The sequence below is a fragment of the Anopheles stephensi genome, chromosome X (assembly GCF_013141755.1).
Source record: "Anopheles stephensi strain Indian chromosome X, UCI_ANSTEP_V1.0, whole genome shotgun sequence".
Classification (NCBI taxonomy): domain Eukaryota; kingdom Metazoa; phylum Arthropoda; class Insecta; order Diptera; family Culicidae; genus Anopheles; species Anopheles stephensi.
This window is the reverse complement of record NC_050201.1, coordinates 7736245-7755779: the sequence shown is the minus strand read 5'-3', so window position 1 is coordinate 7755779 and position 19535 is coordinate 7736245. Positions and strand designations below refer to the sequence as shown.

Below are 19535 nucleotides of genomic sequence, written 5' to 3'. Positions count from 1 at the left end.
TCCCCTCTCCTAGTCTCCCCAAGGTACCCCTTATCCACGGCTGCCACACAGATCATCTCCACTGGCAAAGCGAAACCCGGTACCGGTTTGTGCCAGCTATCCTGAAACAACAAGATCCTAGCATTGATTTAGGTAGTGTTGTTGGGAAGTTCAGTTGAAAGCATACAAGCATACTCCCTTATGCTGATGGAAGTGAGGTCGGCTCATAGCTTTATGCCTTTTGCTAGTAACAATAATCTTTAATCTTTAAACCCTTTAATAACTTGGCAAGAAATTTTATTCTTTTGAAAAATTGATCTTGAAATCGAAATCATCCACACAATCGATTTTCAATTTGCCTCACTCAACGCATCAATCTATTTGAAAGTTAAATCGATTTAAGCCTGTAGAGAAATGTAGCTGGAAAGTGGTTTATGGAAGAAAGGTTCAATCTGATACATAAAAACATACTTTCAGGCGCAAACTGTGATCTTACGGTATTATGAAATATTTTGTTTATTTTAGTTTTTATATAATTTTTTAAAGTCACCGCAAGCAGTTCAAAAAATGCTCATAGTTCCACCATGAATCGTATGCTTAAGCTTAGATCATCATGGACCTAAGAGATATATTTTGATTAAAACTTTCCGCTCCTGAATGTATGCAATATGTATAGTTAAATGATTGTTTCTACTAACTTTCACTACTATTCATCCAGGAAGGCTGCTAGAACCCAGATACTGGGAATCATCTCAGGCTTTGTAGCTTATATTTTGTTAAGGATTGCCTACCTTTAGGCTTACAAGAAATTGATAAAAATGGAACCTTCAAGCGTAGTAGAAATCAAAACTTACCATCTTCAAATTTGTAACACGGACAGGCGGAATTTTCAGCAAAGCTCGGACACTCGATATCGTTCACCGCGTACATCGGTGCCGGTCCACCCTGCTGTCGACCGTTACCCGATGTGTCGGATGTGCCGCCCCGAAACCGTGTCGTGCCAGTGCCCGAACTGCGCAGCTGAAGCTCCTCCATCTGGCCACTGTCAACCAGCTGTACCAGTAGCACGAACGCTACCACTAGCAACCGGCGCCAGATGGCGCTAGCTAGCACGGTTTGCAAACGTTGCATCGCCACCTCACTATACACTCACACGTCGGTCGACGCAACTGGAGTGTGTTCTGTACCGCTAACCGTGCGCACTTGTACCGGGTGGCCTTGATGGATGAACCTACGATTAACGGGCATTCCGGGCCTAGGGTGTAAGCGATAGATTCCGTGAGAAAGTGATAGCGGGGACACACCTAGTAACACCGATCTGATGAACTTCGGTTGAAAGAAACTAGTGACACGGGACGCTTATTTTTAACACTTTTAAGCACTTGGTTCTTTTCTATTTTGTACATAAGAGCATTCACTTTACTCCAAGAACACTAATGTTGAGAAGAAAATCTGTAACGATAGAAACATAAAAATTTGATTAGTTGATTGGGTTATTTCAGGAAGAATGATTGTAGCTTCAAGAAACATATCAATGCGCCTACATGTATGCAATCGTCTGAACGAAATGATCTGTAAGATCAGTTTTGTTCGATTAAGCGGCTTTTACTTTTCCAAGACACAATTATTTACAAACAATAGCCCAAAATGCAATCAGCAACAGATAATTATCACGCGAAGCAGTCACCAGGAAGCGAACGTGTTGCATCACCTTGTAGCAGCATCAAAACGATTGTTTGGGGATGAATTCCGACAAATTAGTTCCCGTATCCCGTATTCCCGTGCCGACTGTAACGATAAACCCCATTTCCTTCCTTTTCAGCACAATTGTTCCTGGAACACCAAGAATCATCAAAACGTCCGACCACAATGAAGTAGAACGCCACATTAAACCCACCAATTTTCCACAACTGGGCGTTGTACACTCGTGCCCGCGGCAGAACACGCTCGTTAACCTTGCGGGCAACAAAACGCTTATTCCAAGCGATGCATAACTGTGACCGACTACTATCTTCCGTGTCGATAGGCACCTTCCCCAAGAGCAAATGATAGAAACGGGAAACGAGAATTCCTCACGTCCACTCACTTCTGCTGTATGGATGACACAGAAAAAAATCTCTTCTATCGAACGAAATGAATTTTCACAGTTTCCAAGCTTTCTGAGAGATTTTTCTTCTTTCAAATCCATAGTTTAATCTAAACTAAGAATCAGTTCAATCAATAGTTTATTTTTCTATCGCATTTTCTCCTCCAATTTGCGATCGTTTGAACAGAAAACGTTAAAAAAATTGGTTTCTTGCTTCCGTCTTACTCTTTTGATCTTTAATTTAAAATCATAAGAAGAACAAAATTACATACAGAAACATCATCAACCCGTTTCCTGACCCTACAGATAATGATTTCCTACAGTTCACTTTTTGTCCTTAAATTTTTCATCCTGCCTTTCTTTTATTTAACAGCTTGCAGCAAGGGAGTCCAGCTCGGTTATGGTGCAGACGCGCAGGCTGATGCTACTAACTTTATTTTCACCTTTACACCGCTCGCACCGCAACACGGTGCGCCATGATGGGGAGGTTCGTAACGGGGCACGTAACGAACCTTGAAGGCAACAAGTAAACTGCCACGTGTTAATTTCCAAGAAAAAAGGCGAGCAGCACCCGTGAAGATGAAAGTGGCTGCTGATGGTTGCCACCGTAAAACGGTAAAACGTGGACAAGCTGAAGGTTACATTTTGCCCCGCTGTGAGTGCCTGCAACCTGCACCGAAGCCGAAAATCGTTACGACAGTGTGGACATTTGATGGGTTTTATATTCGAGTTTGAGCGTACGTTTTGATACAAGTGTGTGTGAACGTGTCTTTTAACAGCTAGATGCAAAATAAAACGATTTGCAGAGTTAAATACTGAATTAAAAGCATTTATTTTTAAACAAAAATATGTTACATGGAGACGCCTGCTACTCTGTGAAAATAAAATATTTTAATTGTTTTATTAATTTAAATTAAATAGATAGTGTAATGAAGGAGCAACTGAATGATTTCAATTTTTTTTTTTTGATACATGATTGTATTGTGATTAATTCATTCATATTTTCTCATAATCAGTTACAACCTTTTTAAAAGATCTTGATGGAGGCGCCTAGTCACTCATGTCGAAAAAGCATTCAAAAATATAGGAAAGCGAACAAAATCTTTAAAGCTGGATTGACTGTTCATTAGGGAATTAAAAATTCTTTTAAAAAATTGCTTATTTTCAAACGCCCCTTAAAATTAACAAACCACTGCTGAGCTTAAGAAAAATAATTTAAAATCTCTTATAGCAAAATCGCTTGACAAAAGCAATTACAAAAAGCAACTTTTAGATCAAAACTTGTCCCCCACACGTTACAGTGGAAGGGTCCCATTGTTTGTCTCTTATTGGCAAAAAAAGGTAATCTTTCACATTCTAGCATAAACTAACCTCCGAACAGCATTTGCTCAACAACGGCAACCAAAGTCGCCCTGAAGTTTTCAATAAATAATGCCAATTTCAATGAACGACTTACCCCTTTTTTTTGCTCTCACTGTGCATACGAAAGCAGCACCCAATGTTTACTCGAGCTCTTTCACGCTGATGCTTTAGTTTTTTTTCCCCTGTTTAGCTCAACCTTCAACCTGTGCCCCGCTTTGTCTATCTATTTTTGCCGTTTAATTCTCTATTTTCGTCTGAATTGCGTGGCGTGGGGAGCCCAGAACGAAAGCATTCACGTAATTGATGGTAGAAAAAAGGAGAGAGAGAGAGAAAGAGAGAGAGCAAGGGAAAAAGCGCAAAAAACACACACACAAGCACACACTAACTCAAGTTCGCTCAACTTCATGCGCGGGCACCGAGGTTGCGATATCGGCAAGCGAAACAGGCGAACCGGTGCGGATGGGCAAAAGAAAAAGTCATCCTTCATGAAGCACGCGGCACAAAATTAGGGCAAGCCCTTCGGGATGCTGCGTCGTTCCATCACACACATCCACCATTTTCTTCCCGCTTGCCGGAACGCTTGATTCGTTCAGTGCCGCATCAGCCGGTACGTAAGCCAAACCTCATTCTCTTTCTCTCTCTCTCTTTCGATCTTTCGTCTCGATTTTATTTATTTTGTTCTATCTTTGCTCCTTGGGTTGGTTGCTCCCGACCACTTCCAATTCCGTCGGGCAACGAAAATTCTGAATAAAGCTTTTGTGCGGCAATTGAATAGCTCGGGAGCTGTACTGATGAGGTCCTAGTCGCTGGATAAGACAGGGGAAACCTTTACAACGCTCCCAAGCGGCTGACGCTTTGTTCATTCGAGGTTTTTTTTTACTTTTCTCTCTCTCTCTCTCTCTCTCTTCCTCTCTCCTGCTCATTTTCTATTCCACAAAGCACAACCGGAGGGAAAATGGGAAAGTCAGACCTCACTTGCTATCGGTTAAAATTCACTGCCATCTTTGAACCGGCATGAGTTAAATTTGTTCCCGTTTATTCTTTGTAAAATGAGCTGTTTCTTTGCCTTCTTCTTGTGGTTTCACATTATTATCTTAAAAATACAACTGATTTTCCTGTTTCACTTCAAGATCGAGATTTCATCCCTTTTGCAATCCCATTTCCCTGAACCTTTTTTTGTGCGCAGCAAAAACAAAATCTTCGTTCAGCAGCACACAGCAAACGATACTGCATACGGTCGTTTATCATAGTGTAGAAAGCAGTACCGCACGCAATACTGCAATGCTTGGTTTGCTGCTTTTTTATGCGTTTTATTCCATCACAAACTCTGGCGTGTGCTCGCTGCCTATAGCCATAGGCGGACCAGTACACGTTGCATACCAATGGCTGCGAAACCAAATCTTTTACCCTACTAAAACCGAAGCAAAGCATCGCCCAGTTTGCTGCCCCGAAGCCTCTCCCGCGTTACGTTAAATAAATAAATAGCATAGCAGCCCACACACATTACTGCTTCCTCGTCACGGCACCAGCCAGCAAGAAGCAGTAGCAGCAGCAGCAGCAGCAAACCCACATTTCATCAAATATGCATATCATTTCCAGCAGAGCGCACAACAAAACTTATCACGCATCCTTCCAAACCTTCCCTCCCTCGTATCAAGAAAAGCACAATGGCGAGCAAAGCAATTGCGGCGAAAGTCAAGTCGACCCGAGCAAACGCAGGCAACGGTGTAAAATGAAGCCATCACACCGGCGCAAAAGTCTTCCATTCTGTACCGCCAGGCCAAAACGCTCGGGACGGACACACTTAAGACGTTGTAAATTTTAATAAAACCCATTTGTCTAGCAAAACACGCACCCCACGGGTACGGTTTAGCCGGTAGCGTGAAGAATTTTACCCTCTGCGTCTATGGGGCAAGGTAAGTTCCCAAAAAAAAATGCTTCCCCCACTCACCAACCTTCGCACCCTGCCTTCCAAACGAACCAAATTCCTTTAGCTCCGGTGCCAGATTCGAAACCACCGTTGGCACTAATGCTCGCGCCAAGAAGCGAATAGGCAACAGTGGCAAAGAAACACATTATCTCCCAGCATCAACGTCTGTGTAAAAGTGTGAGTGTGTGTGTGGCGTTTGTTTCCTCCCAGCGTCACTTTTGTTTCTTTTCGTTATGAATGACACTGCAGCAAAATAGTTGTTGCCTCCAGTCCCCATACCGCAACACAAATCCGAGTGGGGGACCCCGGCGGGAGCGATATTTTATCTTCTGACCCGCTTTTCACTGCTCATTGCCAACGGATGCTTTCCGGGTTTTGTTTTTTGTGTGGTTCAAGCCACATGAGTGCAGCTATGTGGTTTGATCTTTTGCTCAAATTTTTGGGAAGGTTGTTTTTAACATAGAATAAAAATCGTGGTGTTGGTAGCATAAAGTTAAAAAACTCCTAAAAGTATGCAACACGTACACGTCATAAAGTGGAATCTTACATACAGTTGGGGAAAAGCTGTGGATGTTCGGTTGGAAAATAATAGGAAAATGAAAATGAATCCGAATCTTCAATTCCCAATCTCAGAATCAGATTCAACAACAGGACAGAATAAGGATGAAAGCAAACAACAGCATTGTTCCGCCCCATTCACTCTTATCCAATCCCTATCAAATCTCGATCAAAACCTGATCGAACACAAATCGTAGCACAGTCGAGCCCCAATGGACTCCAATCTAATTGAATCTCAATTGAATCACAATCGAATCCCAATCAATGCTTAGTCGAATCACAATCGGATCCGCATGGATTTATAAATCAATGTCAATCGAATCCCAGATCCTGTAGTCTCTCAATTGCATCATAATCGAATCCCAAATGAATCTCAATCGAATTCCAATGTACCCTGAATTTCATTTTAATCTTATCACAATTGAATCCTTATCGAGCCCCAATCAGATCTCAATCGAATCTCAATCGAATCTCAATCAAATCCCAATCGATTCCTCAACAAATCCTCATATGATCTCTATGGCATCCCAAGCAAATCCCAATCAGATCCCAAAGCATCTGAACCGAATCCCAATCAAATCCAAACAGAATCGGCATCGGATTGAAATCGGATGCTTACGTTTCCGAATCGGATTCGAATCCATCATTTACAATCCAATACGATTTGAATCTTTTAAATTATTTGATCTTCAAATGTTCCGGATTCCAAATCTCACAAAACAAGTTCAAACTGGTAACACTGGTCAATCGCGAAATGTCATTGATTCGTTTGCTCACATCACCACAACGAATTTCAAAGTTTCATAGAATAAAACTTCTCCTAAATTTAGGGCAGATTCTATTATATTATTGCACTACTCCAATATTAATGTTAATCATTCGCCTTGGTGATAAAATGGGGAATACATTCATCAAAAGTGTGTAATTTATACATTATTCTTGAGAAAGTATAAACTGAGTTACAGAAGACATAAAATGCATCCAGCATCTGGTACAAATATTTGAAACAACATACCTAACCAAAATCCTATCAACTGATTTTTTCTTCTTAGCATCTTCTAAACTCCTGCACTTAAATATCTCATACCCTACTCTTCGCTTCAACAAAAATTCGCTGTGGGCTCATATCACCAGTAGAAACTCATCAAAGAAAGCATCCTTATCAGAACTTCAAGCAACGTTGGGAAGAAAAACATTCAAATGCATGCTTTTTTCCCTTCATTGCTCAGTTGTTTTTATCCAGATTAAACCTTCCCGATTCGGATAGGAATCCTCTCCCATATTGAAGCGAAATTCGATTTACCGTGGGGTAGAAACATTCGGAAACAGATTACCCGGGGGATGTGAAACAAAGACACGCGGCTTTCGACCATTCCTTACCCAGCCAGCGTCTTGGCTGTTAGTCTAGCTGTTTTGTGTTTTCTTGCTGCCCCACCGCGTACTTCATCCTCGCTCTAAGTCACAGCCCCTTCAGCCACAAACCATTAATTAATGTAATTGATGATAATCCTAAACCAAAATCCAGAGGACCGCATCAGTGTGTGTGAGTGGGAAAGCTCGCTCCAGTTCTCTTCTCGCTCGAGAATCTTCCTCCTTGACTCGTACCTCTTCCCTGTTTCAACCTGCTCCATACATCAATCTTTACCTTGCAACGGAAAACAGCATAACTCCATCACTAATCGGCCCCGAATTCACTCCCAGCTTTTACCTCTTTTTTGCCTTCTCTTCACGTTTCACTACCGGCAACGAAGACACTCAGCACTCGCGTGAATGAAATGGGATGGATGGATGGATGAAAACGCGCTGTGAAACGAATTCTCGATCGGTGCTGCTAATCTATCAAATCGCTCCGCTGTACCAGCGCCCAAGCAGCACCTGCAGCACCGTAAGACGCACAGTCGCAGCGACAAAAACACTAGAGCGACCTGTCCAAAACTGTCACCAAATAACGTAACGCTTGCTGGCAAAAACTTGCGAACAATCAATCAACGGCTGATGCTACTCGAAGAGCTGACGATCAGAAGATAACCTGAGAAGAACCTAACATAGTATAACAAGGAATAAAAGAATAATTCTTATCAGCCATGATGAATCGCAAACGCACATTTTTTACCTTTACGGACGAAGAAAGGAAAACACGCCTTAAAGTATGCATTACGTGTGACAGAAAGGGGGTAAATCATTAACAAAGGAGCTTTTCTCAACAAATAGTTGAAAAAATGTTATCTTGATCCTGTTTACGATCATGTTTAACAACGGATTTCGTTTTTGTTCACGCATGATTTAACACAGCTATAAAACGCCTAAATGTATGCATGAGACAAAGCAGAAGCTGTTCAATTGCATACAAAGATGGCAACGATCTTTATTATGCGAAGCTTTAAAATCTTAGCATTTTTCAGTACATAAATCTTGAAAGCTCTTTAAATTCCAAATTCAAAAATGAGCAGGTTATTAAACAGCCTAAATGTATGCAATACAGTTTTTTTTTTAAATTATTCGAATATTTGTTACATAATATTTTTAGCATTTTTTAGCATTCAAAGCCTTCCTTGCGTGATTTTAAACAACAAACTTTGAGGAGCTTAGATTTATGCAATGTGCGTCACAAAAAACCCATTATATTTATTTTTTATTTCTTTTATTCACTAATTCAAATTGAAGTTCAAAATTTAAATGACGAACGATGCACTTGCTTAAATCGAAAACTCTTCTACGCATGAACAGAACAGATAAAAGACGAATGTAATGAAGGTAGCATCAAACGGAGACAATACAGCATTCAACCAACTCTTCCACTGGTGCGCAGAAAGTGCACACAAATGAATCGAGCAAAGGCAAAGTGAAAAGGGAAACAAATTGAAAATAAAAAAATGCACGCCCACTTCGATCGAACCATTCGCACTACAAAAGATCCCCGAGGTTAGCCCTTTTTCTTTCCTTAGAAGAGCGAAAAAAGGAGGAAAAACTTCAACTGGCAGGAACTTTAAAGCTCTGACCCATCGTACCAGCCACTAATGAAAACTCTTCCTTTTCTTTATGTTTTTCGCATTAAAAGCGGGTGTGTGTGTGTTTGGGAGGGAAGTCTGGTATTACGCTTGCCACACCTGAACGGTGAATCCTGCTCGATTCGATGGATAATCGCATGTTCAAAAAGGCATGCGCTTCATTGCACATTCACACACACACTACTGTTACTGGTGAAAAAGACGATCGGTATGGAAATTATCCCATCGAGAAGAGAAATTTATAAACGGATGAAACGGAAAGCAATCCACAACAAGCAAAACCCACCCTTTTCGCTTTCCAGCTTTTTTTTTTCCTTTCTTGCTGTTCTATTGAACACCTTGTCAAGGCAGTCGCAGTCGAGCAGTGCCTTGAGGTGGTCGACGGGGCGGTCGAACGGGGCAGGGTAAAAGCAACCAGTGTGGTGCGCACGCTACGGTTGAAGGAATAAACTCCAACGCCGTATATTTGCAACCGAGGCGACTTCAAACGAAACGAAACACCGAAAAGAACAAACGGAATGAATAAAACGGCACGGCACTACCGGACCCTCGTCTGCTGATTACTCGTCGCTCGCTTGTTTGCCCGTCCTTTTGTTTGCACTCTAGCTGGGCGGTACGGAGGGGGAGGTTGCGTGTGAAAATAAAAACGCAAAAAATAGAGAAGCACAAGAATCGGGTTCACCTTCGCCGATAATGCTGGCTGGTACAAAATGCTGCTTGTAAAGCGCTGCCCGGCGTGCGAGATTGCAATTGCGATGGTGGTGAACGGTGAGGTCTGAAGGGGGAGGTGAGTGTGAAGGAAATTATTGCCAGAGTGAACCGTCGGGCAGGAATATACAACGCCCGGTGCTGGACAAATGGGAATGGGATAAATAAATTATGTTTTCATTTTCCTCGTTTGACACATGGCATTGCGGCAAAATCCCGAGATGCGGACGGCCCAGAAGTCAGGCTGGCGGAAAAACAAAAGCATTTTGAATTGTTGATGAAATGCGGGGGGGGAGGTTAAGGGGGGGGGGAGGAAGCGTGCGAGTGCAGAAAAGCGAAGAGATTGTAGTCGTTTTTTACTGCTTGGAAAATACCAGTTACATTCCGATCAAGTGCAGTGCAAATGGGGATGCTGGATGGTTGAGATCTTGGCAGAATCCTGGTCACGGCACCAGCGAATAAAATTTCACTCTATCAGGTGAACGGTAGTTTATTTGAGATCGCTTTGCTTCTGACTTTTTCCTCTCTTTTTCTCTCTCTCTCTCTCTCTCTCTCTCTCTCTTTCTGTCGTACAAATCTCATATTTCCTTACACATTTTCTTCACTGTGCCCAGCTCGTTCACTCATGCTCGTCATCCGGTTCGATGGCGATTTTTTGCAATCTTCACCACTCTGCCCCTAAGGACAGATGCTCAGCCACGCCGGACCCGTAGTTCCGTCCTGCTATTGTCTGTGCACTGTTCCCTTCTTGAAGCTCTCTTGGTGGTCCTCTGCTGCCCGAAGTATTGTGTTACTAGACGAGTGTTATATTGAAATATTTCAGCACTTTCGCTTCCAGACCGTCCAGTGCTGTGGTATGCCGGAAGGAATGCCGGAAACGTTTCGGAACCCATCCTCCAGGGCTTAATATTACGACAACTCGCTGATGATCACATACTTCCCGCGCCCGACAACTGCTGAAATTGAATGTCCGCTTCGATTCACGCTCAAAAACCGTCGGGCAACCGTTGGGAATGCTTTTCTCTTTTTTCCCTCCTCCACGAAGCAATTTCAAACAGCTACACGCGTGTGCCGGTCGCAATCTTGTGGCATGTAGTTCACTTTCCTTTATCCTGAGATTATCCACTCAAAACTTCTCGCTCTCGCTCTCTTCAAATAAATTAGTCAACATGCACTCAGTTTCCTGTTGCGAACCGGTCCCCGATGGGATTGGCAGCAACAAAAAGTAAACGGGTCACGATCCCTCCCCACATCCTCAGCATCCAACATGCTTATGGAATGCACACGAATAGATTCTTTGCGCGCACGTGTGTGTGTGTGTGTGTGCGTCTACCCATGTTGCACAACATCCGCTACTCCATCCTGCTTGATCCGTAGATGCAACATTCCAAAAACCCGGCAACACACGCCCGACGACGACGACTGTTGGTTCTGTTTTGTGGTTTGCTTCAATAAATTGTAGCCGGCGACATTTATCAACCCAATGCAGGTTTTGCGCAACGGCACAGCGAAAGCCATTTTCCACGGTTTTTCCCTCTAACAGACATTTTCATTCCGTTTTCGGTTCCGGCAACCGGTTCGTGTTCGATCGGAACCTATCTGCATACAAGGGAAATGGAAGTTAACGGAACTGAACTGCTTGGCGTGGAAGAGAAGAGGAAAGAGGGGGAGAACAAAGCAGCAAGCACTTTGCTTCCTACCGCAGCAACACATCAACAACAACAACAAAACTAATCGAAGGAGAAAGGATTCTTCCCATTGAACATGACGCCAGACCGCTTTTGATGCTTAAGCAACTTTGCTTTAAGCTCGGTTGTTGAGCTTTAATGGCGATAAATCAGAGCGGGAAGGGTTTCGAGCTGTGTTTATTCATCTCTCTAATAATTTATTGCAATGTAAAACATATAAAGGTTATTAATATTTTTTGGGAGTATTTTCTACACGCAAACAATTCGCATTTTAAGGGGAAATGGCAAGAATACGCGAGAAATGATTGTTTATATTAAGTATAACAATCAGCGTTAATGCTTACAATTGTATAAACATTAGTGAGGAACGCAAATGATCATAATGATCGAATGAATTGAATCCTCTAAATTGAGTGAGTTTACTTTCAATTTTTTCAGCACAAAGATTCGAGTCCTATAAAAAGCATCGAACCTCACACGAGTGAGTGAGTGAGTGAGCTCGTAAAAGTTTTACTGTTGACTTGAAAGATTTGAATCTCTAAAGAGAATCAAATTTGAAGAACAACCGTTAGAGAATTAATAATGAAGTCAATATTATTTAAAAATATTTGATTCCTTAGCATATTATTTATATCAACTGATTAACTCTTTGGCACAAAGATTCAAATCCCAAAATGAGAATCGGGAAATTGATCCTTTTGAACTGAGTGATTTATTATAAGAAAGAGTTTGCTGCAAATATTTGAACTATCTTCGAATCCCAATAGATATTGTAAGCAATTAAAAGAGCTACTATACTATGATTTGAATTCATAGTAATGAATCCCAAAGGAGTGAATAGTTTGGGTAAATATTTACTTTTCGCTAAAAATAATTGAATTCCATTGCGAATCTTTTCAACTGAGTGATTGAGTAGAGGAGTTACTAAGAGAGCTACGAAGAAATGAGACCCTGTCGTAGATTCCCCTCGCTAACAAATCAGTTGGTCTCATCAGTTGGATGAGCGCCTCAAGGATTTGAATCCCAGAAATAAGTTACAATAACAGAAAGTCAATTATTGATTAAAAGACTCACTATTTCTTAACAAGAGTTGAATCCCTAGCAGGGATTTAACTCTCAAAAACGCTAAGTTTAGCAATCAGAAGAGTTGCTAAGATAGCCCAAAAGCTTTGAAACCCTTTCCCCTCCCTAACAAATCAGTTGGTCAGTAAAAGAAGTGCTGAGCGATTTGAATCTCAAAAATAAACCAAAATAACAAAGAATTGATGATTAATAAAAAGACCCTTTTTTTACTAGAGTTGATTCCCTAGCAGAAATTTGACTCCCAAAATAGTTAATACAGCTATAGTCAAAAGAGTTAGTGTGCAATTTTTAGACTCACTACTTCTGAACGAGATTTGATTACCTAGCATAGGTTCGAATCCCAGTAGAGAACTTTTTTGAGCGAATAAGCTAATGCAAGAATCCATAGCACAAAATCAAATTTCAAAAGAGTGAGTTATTAAGTGATAAGGTATTAAAAATCGTTACTTAAATTTTAATCCTAATCATTGATTCGATTCTCCAAAACGTGAGGAATTAAATTTGATAAACTCAGATATTTAATTGTTTAACTTCACATTCAAACCGCAACTGTGATGCTGCAACCCTTTTAAGTAATGATTCACTATTCTAAGGTTCAGATACTTGCTCAGAATTTAAATCCTGATACCAATAACTCATTCGGTTTTTTTTAAATAACAAATCATCGTAATTTTCATTCAGTCCGATTCCAATCGGTTGTGTTATTATTCTAATTTCCAACACACACACACACACACATACAAGCACATACCACAACCATAATAGACCCGTCTCTCTTCTCAATCCACCTGAAGCCGCATATTTCTTCAAGGATCGCTCCTTTACCCAAGAAGAGTGGTTTAAGGTAGTCCAACACATAAGATAAACAACAGAGGCAAACACGCACACACCCACACATACACACGTATACCGAGTTTCTCACCCATTACTCTTTTGTCGGTTGCTCTGATTTACCATTCCGCCTAATCCACACACACACACACCTCACCAAACCCCCGATGGGAAAATGAGTGGTTTTTCACGTTTCGTGGATAAGGGTCAGGAAAAGCGGAAGTGTAAAATTTATTATCTCACCCCTTTTCTCCGGTACGGGTGACATTCGTTCGTGAGAGGTTGCGTGCTGGTGTTGGCACAACGGTGGAAAAGCTTGCCCGCGAATTCCCGAATCTCATTACGTGTTGCGAGCGAGAAATATGTTACTCCTTAACCTCATCTGCTTCCGCCTTCCCGACTTTAACCTCCATTCCTTTAGTTTGCCAGTAAAGCAGCAAGCTTTTGGCCTGCCAGTTTGTCTCAAGTGTAAGAAAATGAAGACATTTTCCTATTTTTAAATCGCGCTTAAAGACGCTTTTTTGGTGGAGGTTCACAGAAATTTATAACAATTTTGCGATGAGCTCCACTTCTCGCTGACGTCGTCTGCTCTACTTCTGGTTGTTGAAGCCTACCGTCCTTATTTCATTTCGTGCAAGCTCAACTTAATTTGTATTGTGTGTGTGTGTGCTTGCTCTTGCCTTGTATGCGTTGGTATCCATATTTTTCTCTCACAGTTGCTGAACACTGGAGGCAATTATAAAGCAGACGAAGATGGAAATTGTGTCACCGGGGTTTTCTTTTTCTTTTCTCTCTGGCTCACGGTGCGTCTACGGGTACGGCCAAGTGGATATCTGCGAAGCAACTTATTACTCGTTTACGCTCGCTCGTTTTGCATTTCTTCTTTTTTTATTTTTGCCCTTGTGCTCCTTAATGAGAACTTTTCAAGAACAGGCGAGCTGGTAGATGGGGAAAATCGGGTAGGGTAGGTGGGCGAAAATTCTGATGACTGGGACAGTCTAGCGCTCAAGGCAACCGGGGTCTTGCGTAAGTGCTGGCTGGCAAAACGGTAATATTGGCCCTGCCGTAGGAGCACCGGGCTGCCTTTCTACACTCACACCAAGTTGGACGGGGTCTGAGACGGGGGGAGAAACCGGAAAGCCCGAAGACAAGCGGGAATGCTATTACAAATGAAAATTTAATCCCCATTTAATGAAACGTGCAGCTGAATGTGTGCGTGTGTGTGTGTGTCGGCAGTCAGTGACAACGTGGAGCTATCGTTAGCCCTTTCCGAAAAACCGAATCCATACTGATCCAAACACGACAAATGGTACCAATTTCACTCGATTCCCATTACACAAGGCAGCACGCTTGTTCGACGAGCCGTAAGAAGAACGATGTTCGGGAAGCTGGGGGTGTGGGGGGAGGGCAGATTGGGCGGAAAAAAATGAGTCCTGCAAGCTATTAAAGACCTGACATCCATATTTCATCGGTTTAAAGTGATGCAATGGTGCATTGATTAGGGGAGGAAAAGCTATTAGCAGTCAGCGTTTGCGAGCTTACCGATGTGTGAATGATCCATCTTAATCGTACACAAATAAACACTTCACACAAATTCGGAGGGAAAGAAAGAGACAGAAAGAGGGAGAGAGAGAGATAAGGTTAAACGACGGAAATATAAATCAGAAAATAATCCCATCCTAATTACAGCGAGCTTGAGTTGGAAAGTTCAAAGTGCAAAGTTAAGTACACCATTAAGCATTATTTTTTTCGAAATTTGAATATGCTTAGCGTTCTAAGCATCAACTGCGTTTGAAGGAAGAGAGTGGTAATTTAAACAACATTTTCAACTATTTTTTGCTTGAAGCCCGGGAGAATGACGACATACGGCATGATGAGGTAGTGAAACCAACGATTCAGATTCGATCAAACACCCGACAAAAATACACATAAAATTTGCGATGAAAATCTCTGCTAATCATTTTTATTTCATAATTCCATCGTATGATTACTAGGTTCCTTGACTGGCTCTTATAACGAGGGCCCATGATGATCTTAAGTCTTTTTTTTTTTTGTATATGTTTTGAAGTTTCGCCGCTAACGTACTCCTAATGTCTGCATACAAAAATTGACAGCTTAACTCACTTCCTTTTCTTCTTCTTTGACACTACACAACGACCTCGAGAGGTCTCGGCCTGCCATTTCTGGCCTCCTGTGACTCGATTTTACCCGTAGAAAGGTAGTGAGCCCTGCGTACGGAAAGGCAAACTGGACAGGATTTGAACCCCAGTTCTGCCGTGTGAAGACCGATTTCGTTATCGCCTCTAGCACCGGACAGCTTTCACTCGTCTGCGTTAAAAGTAGTAAGCACTATTCGAAAAAACAACTCATACAATGCTCTCGAAATGCAAATAAAAGATTATTGTGACACTTTAACACACACAAAGTTTCTATCACAGGCATTTAATGAAGCTATACTGCTTAGTGTTGTAACTCTGTAAACTATACATACAATTCGTCTGAAACAAATAAAGCAATTTTGTGACGTGCCTAGCGATCAAACTGTCAAAAAAGTTCATCAAATGTCAAACGATTCAGAAAAAGAGAGTTTACCCTCGTGGGTTAAACTTCTTATGATCGCTCGACTGTTTGACAGAAGCTAGATAAGCTAATTAATTTACAGATGTTCTTCAACTGTCATCATAGACCCCAATATTCAACTTCCCTTTGGAAACATCAAGGGTTGTATAAAGCAGAAGTAGATGGAACCCATACAAACTGACAGAGAACCCTGAAGAACGTTATTGAAGGTCAGATAAGACAATTTGTGGTGCTCTTTAATACTCCCTTCTTATGTTTGTAGGCTTTTTAGATTAAAGATTCAATTATGTGATTGCAAAATTGAACAACAGAGTTGCAATAGTTCTTTATGCATTTACATTATTTCCCACAACGATTAAGCAATTGTTTATACACTTGATTGAAAGTGCTTATTTCGAAGATTTGTATAAACTATCTTCATATTATAACGCCTTAACTTAGGCAATCAGGAAAGCGTTTAAGAAAATGCTTTATTAAAAGCGCCTAATATTATGCAATTTGTAATACATTTTCTTCATTGCAACTATTCTACTTAAAAGCTCCTATAGTGATACGAAGCCTGATATGGTCAAAAATGAAATAAAACAACCGTATCAAACAGCTCATGTGGGTCTAATAACCGTATAAATACTCTCACTGCTCGAACATGTTTGTTTAGCTCTAGCCAAAGCTGCCTTTTAACACCTTGAAACTGTCAAAGAATATATTAGCAGCAAAACAACACCATACCCTCCCGCTTTCCGCACCATCCCGGGCAACATTCGCTAGCATTCCATCATTCCAGCATCAGCAACATTCCACAACCATAATGCTGGACCCTTTCCTACGATATACCGGTTTCAAAGCGATCTTCTAACTTCTCGACCCGCCCGATTGTCATCGAAACGAAATGGGATATTAGCACCGAGCAACAGAGTTTGTTCGAGCATTTGTCCTCCGAAACTTCCTCCCATAACACGCTTCGAAAACGCTTCAGGCGCTCAGGTTCGGGTTTTAGTGTCCAATAGTCGTCACATGCTTGTCACTTTGGGTTTTGGGTTTCCTCGTTCGTACCCCGCACACACACACACTCACGCCGTACAGTAATTTAATTCACCAAACAACACGAAAACCCCGGAGACAAACATAGCCTACCGAATCGCACTCTCTCCATCCCCCTTCCCGTTTTCGTCTCCATGCCAGTGCATTCCGCTTCCGGATCCAATCAGCTCGAAAAACAAAGCCCAATTGCTCACTCGAAAAGCGGGGTGAAAACAATGGCTACCCTGCAGAAAAAAGGGGGAAAAAACTACAAAACAACAGCCATAATACGGAGGAATCAACCAGGAAAACAACAACAACAACAACAACCAACAGCCTAAATAGAAAAGATCCAACCAAACCCCTTGTACCAAAGGCAACGAAGAAGAGAAGTGAAAAGCCCCCTGAGCGACCCTTGAAAAAGGCGACCTTTTAAGAATTCGATTCCGAAGCAAACAGAGCAAACCAACAGCAACCAACAGAAAGAGAATAGAAAACACATCCGATGTGGCACAATGAAACTAAAGCTTTGGAAAGTGTCCTAAAAATCGGGGTTTCCAAAAAAACGGGGTGGGAAAATGGGGGTAGAGTATTCCTTTACATCGGTTCCGACACCAGTAATCCACCCCGGTCTCTAAACGGGCGACACTTCTCAACCCCGCTCAAGGACTATCAAGCCATCGGACACTAGGTCCTCACCACCGACCCAATAGTGTGGGTGGGTGGGAGGGTATCGGAAAGTATCACCAAACTCTAACACACACACACACACACACTAGTCAATCGGCACGACATAAAGGGTGGAGCACAAAGAAGGCAAAACAACAGGAAAAAAAACGGTATGAAAAATAAAAGTTGATTCAAATAACTGCCAAACCTTAACTGGTCCGAATCGAACCAAATCCTTTCCTCGCGCTCCCTTCGCTTTTCCACCCTTCGCACGTCAGTTTTGAAATCGTGTTTGGAGTCTTTTTATTTTTCTTTCAGATGTTAACCCCAAATAAAAGGGAAGTAGCCCGTAAGAAGAAGCAAAAGAACAAAGCTGTCAAGATTTCGATATTCACGCCATCTTATACGGCTGAAGTCCAAAAATACCGTGTTGAGGGGGGGGGGGGGAAGGGAGGTAGAAAAGGGAAAAGGACACCCGAGAATGGTGATACACCCACTCACCAGCATTTCCATCCTTCTGCATCGGTACCGGATGGATTGTAGTTTTCCATTCCACCACCACCGTGGAACCCGTACGGTGGTCCGACGGCACATTACGCCGATTCGTGCGTATGTTTTTGTGTTCGCTTTCATTTTGTACACTTCATTTCATTTTCGTTTCGGTTTCTTCCTCGGCAGTCGGCAGGGGCGGACTGGAGGATTTTTTCCAGGTTTTACGTGCCTTGTTTTGTAAATGCTTCATTTGACGTTGGGTCAAGAAATGTGTCCGGGGGGGAGGGGCGGATGGGATGAGGTGGGGTAAGGGGGAGGAGGGGATGTTTTCTTCCGTCTTTTTTTTGGCCTATAATTTACACAACACAACCTGTATTGTTTGCCATTGGCATGCAGTGTTAGTATTTGTTAGACTTTTGTTTGTCAATCGGTGCATTAGGACGAATCTCGCAAACAATATAGCGACAAACAAACTACGTTAAATATTTCGAGCTGGGTTTTATGGTCATTCTTCATTAGGTTCCATTTTTTCCGGATTCTTTTGTTGTGCGCTTTTAAAAGAACGTTTCCTTCATTCGTAATCATTCGGGGCGCGAAAAAAAAAGCAAACGAACTTCATTTTGAATTCGTAACCAATCGGGCATATCAGTACCGTAACGAACAGATTACATTTTTGCTAATATATTCTTGTTTGTATACTTTTTTTTACTTATTTTTATTGCTTTAATAACCGGTGCCGTGACCAGGATTCAAAAACATTTGTATACCAGTTTTTATTGTTTTGTGACAGATGTATTGAGAGCTATTTTGAGTAACATATTTCAACTTTAATCCACGTACAACTTCCATCGGTTGTGAGAAGAAAACATTGAAATCAATTTCACTGGTGCCGTGACCAGGATAAAAATATAAATTGTAGAATATTTGCCTTCTTCTTCCTTGGCACTACAACCTCGAGAGGTCTCGGCCTGCTATTTCTGGCTTTCTGAAACATAATTTTGCCCGTAGTAAAGTATGCAACCTTACGTACGGGGAGGCGGTCTAGATGGGATTTGAAACCCGGTCCTGCAGTTTCGAAGACCGAAGATACAATATGATACCGAAGAAAAACAACTTTGAAATTTAATTTAAATTAATTATGGCTTCATATAGGCTGAGTTGCATTTATTGATATTTTCGAGGTATATTATTTTTGATTCAATTTTGTACATATTTTTTTTAAATATCTTCAAATACAAAATCCAATATGCAAATTATATTCAGAACCATTGTTTGTTCTTCTTCGTATGTTTAATGCGTATTTTTTTTATTATTTTAATAACCATAGAATTTATTAGAAAATACGGCTTTAGGCCATCACAATTAAAAATAAATAAATAAATAAAAGGATTTATTACCTTAATAAGCTTTCTGCGCAACAAAAAACATCAATCTCTGGTTGCCTGCTATAATTTGTTGCTGTCAGAAAAAAGCTTTGTAGAACACTGCTTGATAACAATGTATGGCGCATAAACCTCAACACAATAAACGTGCAGCCTAAA

General features: G+C 41.4%; 1 protein-coding gene across 15 annotated transcripts in view; it reads right to left on the bottom strand.

The window, feature by feature from the left end:
* The window catches only part of LOC118517394 (chaoptin), a 110003-nt gene that overhangs the window by 13059 nt on the left and 77409 nt on the right, over positions 1-19535 (bottom strand). For all 15 annotated transcript variants that reach the window (XM_036063456.1, XM_036063458.1, XM_036063446.1 and 12 more), the window contains one exon: positions 834-1431. In XM_036063456.1, the coding sequence (XP_035919349.1) occupies positions 834-1110 (277 nt within the window). In that variant the 5' untranslated portion in view covers positions 1111-1431. The remainder of the gene's footprint in view (positions 1-833; positions 1432-19535) is intronic.